This window comes from Eumetopias jubatus, unplaced genomic scaffold (assembly GCF_037043125.1).
Source record: "Eumetopias jubatus isolate StellerSeaLion01/CBP00866 unplaced genomic scaffold, mEumJub1_p1.0 scaffold_10, whole genome shotgun sequence".
Classification (NCBI taxonomy): domain Eukaryota; kingdom Metazoa; phylum Chordata; class Mammalia; order Carnivora; family Otariidae; genus Eumetopias; species Eumetopias jubatus.
Window position 1 is genome coordinate 98,757,670 of NW_028274816.1, and position 11,050 is coordinate 98,768,719.

Sequence of the window (11,050 nt, forward strand, 5' to 3'; positions counted from 1 at the left end):
TCTGCACACAGTTTAGCTGAGTGTCTTCCAGCCTTGACTTTTTTTGAGTACTGCACAGTCGAGCCTTTGGGGACCCATGGAATAATCCCAAATACAGTTATTCACACTATGGATGGTTCTGAGTAAATAGCTGCTTTTTCAAAAAATACCCTTTTCTCCTTTTGTTGTTGCCAATCAGAGATTCAAGTTTGAGTTTGTCTCCTCTCTAAATGGTACTCAAATATTTGTCGATTCTTAATTTATTTGGGATGTATGACTGTGGACTGACAAAAAGCTATACTATCAGTCTTTCATTATCAAAACTAGTCTCTTCTTTGTTGACAGATGAAGAATTATCTGTAAGGAACGCAGAAGGATCATTCACGAAGGTATTGAAATCCCGGAAGAAGAGCACCAGTACTGAGCTGACGATTGAGCCAGAGAAGGCATCCTCAGACAAAAATGGCGTCAGTTTAGCCTTTCTGAATGAGCAGCTAGACTTTAATGATGAAAGTGATGTTATTAGTGCGCTGAATTACATATTGCCTTATTTCTCAGAGGGAAATCTAGAAGATGTAGAATCAACGTTATTACCATTCATTAAACTTCTGTTTTCAAATGTGCAAGATGGAGACAAGCCCATGGGTCCCTTGACAAACAACACAGGGAACACTTCTCTTAAACCTGGACCCAACAATTCAACTTACAAAAATAAACTGAGGAAACTCTATTCTCTAGAAAATTTATTAGATGCAGAAATTCAAGAAAAAATTGATGAGGTGAAAAAGAAAGAAAAAACTGCCATGCTTATACATTCCGGCCTTTTCGGTCCCAAATTCAAACGCCAAATCTTTCCAAAGAAATTGGAAACTACCCAAGCACAGGAAAAGAGCCTCGCCAAGGCTGAGAGTGTAGGGAAAAAGATGCTGAGAGTAAAAAAGGTTATCAAGGGCCCAAAGGGCCTAAAGAGAAGGCACTTCAAACAAGTGGGCAATCAGAGAAACTGGCGGCAACAGAATGCCCAGCCATTTGTGGAGAATAGGGCCAAAGAAAGAAGGGTCAGTAGACCGTCCCCAAGGGAGCTGGAGCAGCTTCACATGGCGCAGAGGCCCAGGAAATTAGTGGGAGACTCCTTCAATACGGAGCCTTCGTTCATAAAGGAGCACAAGGCAGCAGTCTCTTCGTTCGTGAAACAATACTCCTTGGGCAGGCCTTCTGCCTCCACTGCTCCAAAATCCCTACCTGAGGTGAAAAACAAATCAAAAGACTTAACCTACACCATTTTTGTTTTAGAGGATGCAAATGCTAGAGTTAGGAATATGAAGGCTTCTAAACCAGTCTCACATTCCAGAAAAAAGTACCTCTTTCATAAAACTCGCTCACGTGTGGTCCACAGAGCACCCAAGGCCAAGCTGAGTCGAAAATTCAGAAAGAAAAGTCCTCTCAGTAATAGGCTGATGCTTGCAAAGAGGCCTCCATTCTCTGCCATCAGGAGCCTCGTAAATTCCCCTTCACGGGAGGCTTTTTCATCTTCAGGAGAACTAAGTTCTCAGGAAAATCCCTTTCCAGAATTATTAACTCCTTCAGAGCCTTTTAGACAAAACACTACTGTAGAAAACAGTACTGCACAGAATGTTTCTGAGAACCCTATTTCTACAAGAAACATGACTGTGCCAGAACAAACCCTCTTTGAATTCAGGAACCATAAGAATCTTTCCAGTGCATATTCTACAGCCACCACAGACAACTTTATGCCAACTGTTAAACAAACCAATGAAACACGATGGATATACAACAGCACGGGCACTGAATTGCCCCCGAAGCCCACAGGCTTCACTGTGTCGAAGCTTTCAGCTCCAGGTGACCTATTTGAAATTCAGCTAAACCAGCAGCTACGGTCCCTCGTCCCGAACAACGACGTGAGAAGGCTCATTTCTCACGTTATCCGGACTTTGAAAATGGACTGCTCGGAGACCCACGTGCAACTGGCCTGTGCCAAGCTCATCTCCAGAACAGGCCTCCTGATGAAGCTTCTCAGTGAGCAGCAAGAAGTAAAGGTGTCCAAGGTAGAGTGGGATACGGACCAATGGAAGACTGAGAACTACATCAATGAGAGCACAGAAGTCCAGAGCAAACGGAAAGGGCAGGAGTCCAGTGAGGTGAGGAAAACTCCTACAACATGGGATCTGGACTTTGAGTCAGTTTAGGACATGCCATGAAAGCGCCCAAGGACAAAGGCCAGGGGGCTCCTAGTCTGGGTCTTGTCTTAGCCAGGTCACATTGGCTAAGACAGTGATCTGCCACTCTGCTCATTTAGACAAGAGTGCCACTATCCCCAGGGTAGACGAGAAGAGGACCTAACATACCAGATAAACGAAATTTTGAAGAAAAGGCTAATGATAAGATTACATAACACATTAGATTTGGTGTGTTCCTTAAGAACCTGTAAGCCGCTCATCTGAAAGAATGGGGTCTATTTTAGAGGAGCTGAAGAATAGTTAGCTTTCATCTTGTGCCTTTGTTTTCTAAAAAAATGATTCTTTATTTTTTTAGCTCACAAAAGAAGTTCCAGGTTATGGCTATAACAACAAACTCATCTTGGCAATATCTGTGACTGTAGTAGTGATGATTTTGATTATAGTTTTCTGTCTCATTGAGGTAAGGACAACTGTTAATTCAGATTTTATCTTTATAATAGATTCAGAACCCACAAACTGAAAATCAAAGCCACTTTCCCACCTACTACTACTTGATGTTCCTCTTCAGTCTGGAGGACTGAGATATGCTTTGTTCTCTTTTTGCAAAGTATATGCCAGGGAATTTTAAAGAAACCCCACTGACAGGAGATCTGTGGATTGTAACCAAGGCAACAAGCCATTAGACTGTTCTGAGACATTAAGTTTAAGCAGGCCAGAGTTGACATGATAGTAACATTTCTTCAACTCCAAATTATGTTGATTAGATGTACTCACCAGTCACTCTCAGACTACCACTGATTTCTTTCCTTGGCTGAAATGATGAGAGAGATAGTCTCCACCCTCCTGGAGCTATCGGTCATCCGAGAAAAAAGGACATGGCTTACAGATAAAAATGTCATCTTGTTGATTAATTAGATTTACTTAGCAGCTTTCTCCTCCACCGTGTAAGGTGTTATGTAACTAGGTTCAGTTAAAATACTGCAGCTAAAATCCTGCATCAGACTCTTCCAAAGCATGTCCTATTTATAGTCACCTGTTCCTGGAGCTTGCCTGTTTACCTTTTCTCCAATCCTATAATGACTCCTTACTTTTCCCAACAGGCAGGTGCTAAGGTTTTTAAAAGAATGATTTAACAAGTTGACAGTCTTGACTCTATCCTACCAATCCAACCTAATTTACCTTATCTACATTTTCTACTGTTGTGGCAGGCCTCCATTCCAACCAAAGCAGCCCCTCACCACACCCCAGTCACCCCATGCCCATTCCTGTTTCTGTCGGTGACTTTGCCCATCTGAAATTCCCTTAATTTGCTCTGCCTGTGGAAGTACCGTGAATCTCTCAAAAGCCAACTGAAGTTCATCTTTCTCCATAAAGCCTTCCCTGAATACTCCAGCGCTCCTGGTCCTAGTCCTTCTGTGAGATTTGTCACCATTTCTGAGGGTCTACAGTGATGCATTCCCCTCCCCTGATAACAAAAATAGGGTAAACAATTTTTTAAAAGGCAGCTCCCCAAGAGAGAAACACCAAGGTCAACACATGGAGCAGAGCAGAGCAGAGATATGTAAGGATCAAGTGGCTTCCTGGTTTATCAGACCTGAGTAAAACCTGACTGGATATATTAACTGCTAAAGAGAAACGTGTCTGTCTTCAGGAAGGTTGGTCGGTAGTAAAAACATAGAAATGGTGAAGAAGAGCCCAACATGGGCAGTGCCCATCCTAGGCTTGCCCAAGAGTAGGGACGGCACCTCAGGCAGCAGATGAAAGTCAGGCCCACTAGTGAGGCTGTGCCTGGCGGGGAGACGGATGGATCTGGCTACTTCAGTCCTTTCTGTTAAACACTGGATTCAGCTGGTTACTTTCCTTCTAATTCTCTTCTCACCAAATAGCCTTCTGATTGTGCTTCAGTGTGCCACGGAGGCCTGTGTCCATGGGAGGTAATTCCGAATCATGTAGACACAGATGCCCTATCTGTGGAACAGATATGTTTCTCATTGTCAAGTCCTAACCTGGCATTCTGATTTTGATCAATCCTGGGGCATTGATAAAGTGAGATTGCCTCTATAGGAAGAAGTGAGTTCGCTTTTGATGAGGACAGAGTCTGATTTCTGAGCCCAGGAGGCTAGGAACTGGCGTGGAGTCAGCTTACCAAGGTCTCTGGGAAGATAAAGCATTGGCCATTGTCCAGATAGTACCCTCTGCATCTCCAGGTGGCACGTGGCCTTTGGTTTTTAGGGAAGTTCTATAAATTCCTATTGCTGTTTTTAATTTCTTAACCTTGTGTTTGTATTTATGTGGTTTCATCATTTTGCCTCCCTACTTTGATGATAAGCTTTTCGACGACAGAGACCATGCAGTGTTTTTCGTTTAAGACAATAGTAGTGTTCATAGGAAGAGAGATGAGACATTATGTCAACTTCACAACGAGGAATAAGGCAGCCTAATATTTATTTGAAGTAGCATACAGAGTCCGGCAATGGACAGACCCATGTATTACTAGGACTTCTGAAATGTTACCTTTTAGTATTCAAACCAGCGGAAGAAAATAAATAAATGGTAATAGAACAACTGCTTCATTATTGGGGAGGAAAATAACAGCAGATACCCATTCCTCACCTTAAAACAAACATATTTCAGTAAATGTAAAAAAAAGAACACAACCCATAAAACCATTAGAAGAAAACAGAAGCAATATTTTTATCATCTGGTGGTGGAAAAGAGCTTTCTGACCCAACACCACAGGCAGAAACCTTTGATAGATTTGATCATCCTGTCTGTGACACCATTAGCAAACGTGGCACTGGTTTATGTCAAGCCTAGGAAGAAGAATTTTCCATATCTGATTTAATCCCCACAATCCTGTGATGACAATATTACCATCCCTCTTTGATAACTGAAAGAGGATGAGCTTAAGGGATGGCAAAACCCAAAGCAGAACCCCGTTCCGCCTGACTGCAGACCCCGTGCTCCGGTTCCACGTGTTCTGTCTCCTTAAAGATGAAAACACTGGCAAATATTTGAAACATTGAAATTCAATGAAAGCTCCCGAAAAGATTAATATATTTACTATAAAGAGAGTTTTATAAATCAATAGGAAGACCAGCAATCCAGGGAGGGTGAAGGGGGCAAGGACTATGAATGATGGGCAAGGACCTATCTGCCAGTCCTCTCCTCACGCCTTCTGGGATGTGGGTCTTGTTAACGAGGCCTCTGTTGCCTCTATGCTGGTTTCTTCTATGCTCTCCTAACATTTGTTGTCATTTATATTTTTTAATATGGATAGAATCCGTTTTGTTTTTTGGTATGGTTGAGGTGAGGGATCTAACTTTTTTCTTCTCCCTACCTAAAGATCCAGTCACTTTAAAATCTTTTATTGAATGGTTCATTCATTCTTCACTGATCTAAAATACTATTTTTATCTGGACTCTTATCAATCCAGTTTTCTTTCCCTGTACCAGTATCACACTATGTACTTAATTCCGGTTGCCTTATAATAACATATTTTGATGTCTGCTAGGGTAAGCTCCTGCTCTTTGGTCTTCTTTTTCATACATTTCATACCTAGGCTTGCATATTTTCTCCACCAAATGTCAGCTGGCCAGTTTTTGTTAAAAAACAAAACAACTATCTTGAGATTTGAATAGGATTGTTTTGAATTTGTAGGTTAATTCGAGGAGAACTGCCATCTTTGCAACATTCTAGGAACATGGTATCTCACATCATGTACTCATTTCTTCTTAATGTCCTTCAGAAGAGTTTTAATATTTTCATCTCATAAGCCTTACCCATTCTTTGCTATAAGTTCATTCCTAGGTACTTTATGCCTTTTATTGATATTGTAAACGAGATCATTCTTCCATTTGTTGACTAGTTATTTGTGGGATGTAGGAGAGCTATTGTGGTTTGCATGTTGAGCTCTTGACTTTGTATCTAGCCATCTTAGTGACTTCTCATACTTCAGTAAAATTGTAGTTGATTCTCTTGGGCCTTTTAGGTTGTCCATAATTTCATATGCAAATATGTTTTGTTTCTTCCTTTCCAATACTTCATTTTTCCTATTGCATTGATTAGGACCTCGTCAACAATGATGAATAGTAGCAGGAATAATAGGCATCCCACTCTTGTCTTTGACTTTGAAACAATGCTGCTGCTTAGCTTTCTGGTAGATGCTTTTCTTTTCTTTTCCTACCTCTAAGAGTTTTTATTAGAAATTACTTGTTGAATGTCATCTAAAACCATCAATAAGACGTATTGCCAGCTACACACAAGATCCCAAGTTAGGTACAGTGGAAGAGTCATAGGACTATTAAGCAAACCGAATTCCTGTCCTCAAAAAAGTTACCATCTCACTGGCTAGGTAAGACTTAAAATACAAAGGAATGAATAAAGATTTGGAGGCAGTGGTCATCAAGATGGGTAACTGTGATCACGTTTCCTTCCAAAACAGATTTATTCTCACAGAGCAGCATCCGAGGAAGGTAAAGAAGGAAGGTCAAGGTAAATATGAGTCTGGCAATTGTTAAAGTAGAATTTTAGAACTAGATTTTAGAACTCTTCTCTATTTCAATCCCCTTGTTTTACGCCCAGGACACCACCAAAGGCAGAAAGAATACTTATTTGGCCTAATGCTTTGCCTGGATCCAGCAAAATTAGCTCCCCAGCCAAACCTGAGTTAGAATGAGACTGGCAGAGAGCATCTGCTGTCACCAGTCCTGTAAAGAAAGAGGGTGGAGGTGGGGAGGTGTTGGTTCCTGCTGGTAGTGAGCATCAGGCCTGGCCGGAGGCCTTCTCGGAGGCTCTGGGGAAAGGATAGGGAGGGCCACAAAGTCTTAGGCTAAGAGGGCTAGTCTTCAAGGCTGATGGAAGGCAAGATATATGGCTCCTTCCTGTAAAGTGGCAGGAAAACTTTTTCTTCCTCCTCCTCCTGGTTTTCGAGCCCCCACTCTCCATTCCCTTTGTGCAGACCCCATAGAATTGTAACGGGGAGAGGCCTTAGATAATAGTTTGTCTCTTCCTTTTATAATAAGGAAATGGAGAAGAAGAAAAGGAAGGTAAATTGCCCCGTGATCATACAGCTAGTGAGTGTCAGAAGATGGTTGCTTTCCAGTTGGGCACTCCTCCTCTGATTACGCTGTTCTTGGGCTACAAGCTACATTTTATGTCACAATTCAGTACACACATACCGTAGAGACGTAAGCAGTTTCTAAGACAAACTTACTATATACTCTTTCTCTATAGTGTTTGTATTCAAAAAGAATATTTTGTGTTTTAGTGCTAGTTGTGACCTTTAAGCTGCTTTCACGACATACTCACTCATCAGTGACAGCCTGCAGTGTGAAAGTCAGGGAGCTAGGTATCTTTGCTGGTTGGACTCAGGCATTTTCTTGGTGCGATTCAACTTGCAGGATAAAGCAGCTAGGGAAATAGAAGCACCTCTCCTTCCCCCTCCCCAGGAAGTGATGTCTATGAGACTAAGTGCATAGGAGACCAATGTAAAATACCTCCGGAGAGTAAGGTGCTTCTGCCGTGCGACTGCACGGTTTGTTCACTGCACGAGGGCACTTGGCCAAGGGCCCAGGTGAGCGGGATGAAACTCCTGCCTATACTCCATGCCGAGCCACATACAAACATCTCCGACATTGTGGGGCCATTACAGACAGACATGGGAAAATTCTGGAAGCCCAGCATGCATGGGATTATTTTCAAGATCCCAGGCCTGTGGTGATTTTGCTTCCTGTGATTATGGACAGAGGTGTCCTAATAAGACCAGAGATGCACATTGTGAGAGGCATGGGAAATGGTATGAATCACTAATTGTCTGCGTGTGTGTTTCCTCCAAGGGGCTTCTTTCAATCCCTGCTGCGGAAGAGATGCTCAACAGAAAGTGAGAGTCAGGTAAACCTGAGCAGGGTAACGTCCTGTGGCTGGAGAGTGCAGGGGAAATGCAGAATTAACATCGTCCTTTCTGTTTTCTAGGAGGGCTTTTTCTGGAGAAGGCGGCCACTTTGGCTCCGGGACATGTACAGACCTCTCAATGCCACACGCAAGAAAAACATGGCACAGAAGCTGCATGACAGGGATTCTTCTGATGAGGATGAGATTTTCAACAAGAAACCGGGGTACCTGATTTGCAATTCTTACCTCAAATGAGTAAATTATGAAAAGTTGAATTGTTCCTCTGCAGAATAAAAGCCTTTGGTATTCTTTTCGCAGAGAGAAAAGTGAAGCCCCAGCAGAGAAGGCTCAGGCCACAGATTCCACCACTGAAGAGCTGGGTGACGAGAGCGAGACCCTCACCGAGATTGTCATCGAGTGAGCCCGTCCTGCCTCAGGTCGCCTATGAAGCTTATGTTCTGATATTGGTTTCTCAGCATTGCTTGTAAAATACTTATTTTTCTCCTATTAAAATGTATGAATTCATAACCAATTCTAGCCATGTGGTAAGGAATTAAAATGGAACTAGTTAAACATGTCCATCCAGGGAACAGCGGCCACAGGCGTGAGGAGCAGGACTGAAGCTGGAATCCCTCGTGGGAGCCAGTGTACTTCCACAAGAGCAGTGCAGGCAAAGGAGGATGAGTAGGGGCGTCGTTCCCTCGTTTCCCTGATCAAATCAGTCTCTGGAAACTGGAAAACATATATTCAGGGAATGTAGACTCTTAAATCAGTTAGCAGTTTATTCTGGTGCTCTCTCCCCTGGCTATTCACAACACGCTTGACCTCCTGCCCAGAGAGGACCATCTATTTCTGGCCCCTCTCATAAGGTCTTCGGCGTTGCCAGAATATTTGGATCACTGAGACTAGCTCCACTGCAGGGCTAAGCCCTGTCTTTCTTCCCAAGTACTCAAACTCATGCACACAATGTGTGCCCTGTCTTGGCAAGTAGAGGGTTCTTCACCCTTACAAGCCTGTGGATAATTCACATTGGGGTGTTTGGGGTTTGTTTTCTTAAAAAAAAAAAAAAAAGAAGAAGAATGTGTGAGAGCATTAATTGCCCAATCTGCGGAAAAGGCAAAAATTCCTCCACTCCTGCGGCACCCGGGTGGTTCGGTTGGTGAAACATTAAAACTCTTGGTTTCAGCTCAGGTCATGATGGATGTCCATACACGTAATTGGTGCTCATCACTGGGGGGCTAGTGGTGGTGAACGTCGGGGGCTGGGGGAATCGCATCACTAGCTTTCAGGTTACAGCTGATTTCCATAGATTCAAAGCTGCTACTGCCACTCAACAGACTGCTGAGGTCACCACAACCCGCACAGTCCCAAGCCCGGGGACGAGTCGGGGAATATGGAGTCCAACGTGCTCCCTGCACGTCTGCTACTGCAGAGGAGGAGAGAGTGGCTTCCACCTTTTCACCTTCCAGATTTCACACAGGTACATTTTATTGGCAGAAGCCTGCTGTCAAGGGAATCTGTGAAATGTGGTTTGTGGGCTTCCAGCACCTGCAAAGAAAGGGATAGAAGTGGGTGTCAAGAGCCAACCAACACAATCCAACAAATGGGTGTGTGTTCAAGTCTTTCTAAAAGGGGGGTGGAGTCTACAAGGAGTAAGATGGTGGAGAGCTAGCTATGTCAGAAACCTAGAAAGGTGTCATTCTAGCTAGGCAACAGGTGAGGTACCAGATACTAGATACTGATACATGCAGTCATCCCCAGAGCTGACTGGAGAAGCACCTGGAGTGGATGCTTCGTTTGGTCTCTGGAATGTTCTCATTGGAATGAGAGCTGGAAAGACTATGGGCAATGAGGTATCTGAGAGGAAACACAGTCCTCAACCAAAAAGGCTGCCAGAGAAAAGGTATCCATAGGGAAACACAAATTCTCAAAATATAGTCTTTAAACATCTAACTCAAACATCCTTGAGATGCTTCTTTAAAAGACTGATCCTGAAAAATTAACAGATTAATTAAATTTAAAGGCTGATCCTGTGCATCTCCCCTGTTGGAAATAAACCAAACCAGAAACTACTTAATTAGTCCAGACAGATCTCAATTAGTAATATAATACTGCAGTAGTAGAGGGAATATAGGACTGTTGTAGTACAGGGGATATGGGACTGCTGTAGTAGAGGGAATATGGGACTGCTGTAGTACAGGGAATATGGGACTGCTGTAGCACAGGGAATATGGGATTGCTGTAGTACAGGGAATATGGGACTGCTGTAGTACAGGGAATATGGGACTGCTGTAGTACAGGGAATATGGGCCTGCTGTAGTACAGGGAATATGGGACTGCTGTAGTACAGGGAATATGGGACTGCTGTAGTACAGGGAATATGGGACTGCTGTAGCACAGGGAATATGGGACTGCTGTAGTATAGGGAATATGGGACTGCTGTAGTACAGGGAATATGGGACTGCTGTAGTACAGGGAATATGGGACTGCTGTAGTATAGGGAATATGGGACTGCTGTAGCACAGGGAATATGGGACTGCTGTAGTATAGGGAATATGGGACTGCTGTAGTACAGGGAATATGGGACTGCTGTAGTACAGGGAATATGGGACTGCTGTAGCACAGGGAATATGGGACTGCTGTAGTACAGAGAATATGGGACTGCTGTAGTACAGAGAATATGGGACTGCTGTAGTACAGGGAATATGGGACTGCTGTAGTACAGGGAATATGGGACTGCTGTAGTATAGGGAATATGGGACTGCTGTAGCACAGGGAATATGGGACTGCTGTAGTATAGGGAATATGGGACTGCTGTAGCACAGGGAATATGGGACTGCTGTAGTATAGGGAATATGGGACTGCTGTAGTACAGGGAATATGGGACTGCTGTAGTATAGGGAATATGGGACTGCTGTAGTACAGGGAATATGGGACTGCTGTAGTACAGGGAATATGGGACTGCTGTAGTATAGGGAATA

At 43.4% G+C, this 11,050-nt stretch overlaps 1 protein-coding gene across 4 annotated transcripts in view; it reads left to right on the forward strand.

The window, feature by feature from the left end:
* The window catches only part of LOC114203860 (leucine-rich repeat-containing protein 37A2-like), a 51,955-nt gene that overhangs the window by 38,885 nt on the left and 2,020 nt on the right, over positions 1-11,050 (forward strand). For 3 of the 4 annotated variants that reach the window (XM_088028219.1, XM_088028220.1, XM_088028221.1), the window contains 7 exons: positions 325-2,138; positions 2,533-2,637; positions 6,622-6,671; positions 8,015-8,069; positions 8,151-8,293; positions 8,388-8,506; positions 9,407-9,549. In XM_088028219.1, coding sequence (XP_087884345.1) covers positions 325-2,138; positions 2,533-2,637; positions 6,622-6,671; positions 8,015-8,069; positions 8,151-8,293; positions 8,388-8,490 — 2,270 coding nt within the window. In that variant the 3' untranslated portion in view covers positions 8,491-8,506; positions 9,407-9,549. Of the gene's footprint in view, positions 1-324; positions 2,139-2,532; positions 2,638-6,621; positions 6,672-8,014; positions 8,070-8,150; positions 8,294-8,387; positions 8,507-9,406; positions 9,550-11,050 lie in introns of those variants that run through there. The other variant, XM_088028222.1, reaches the window with a different exon arrangement.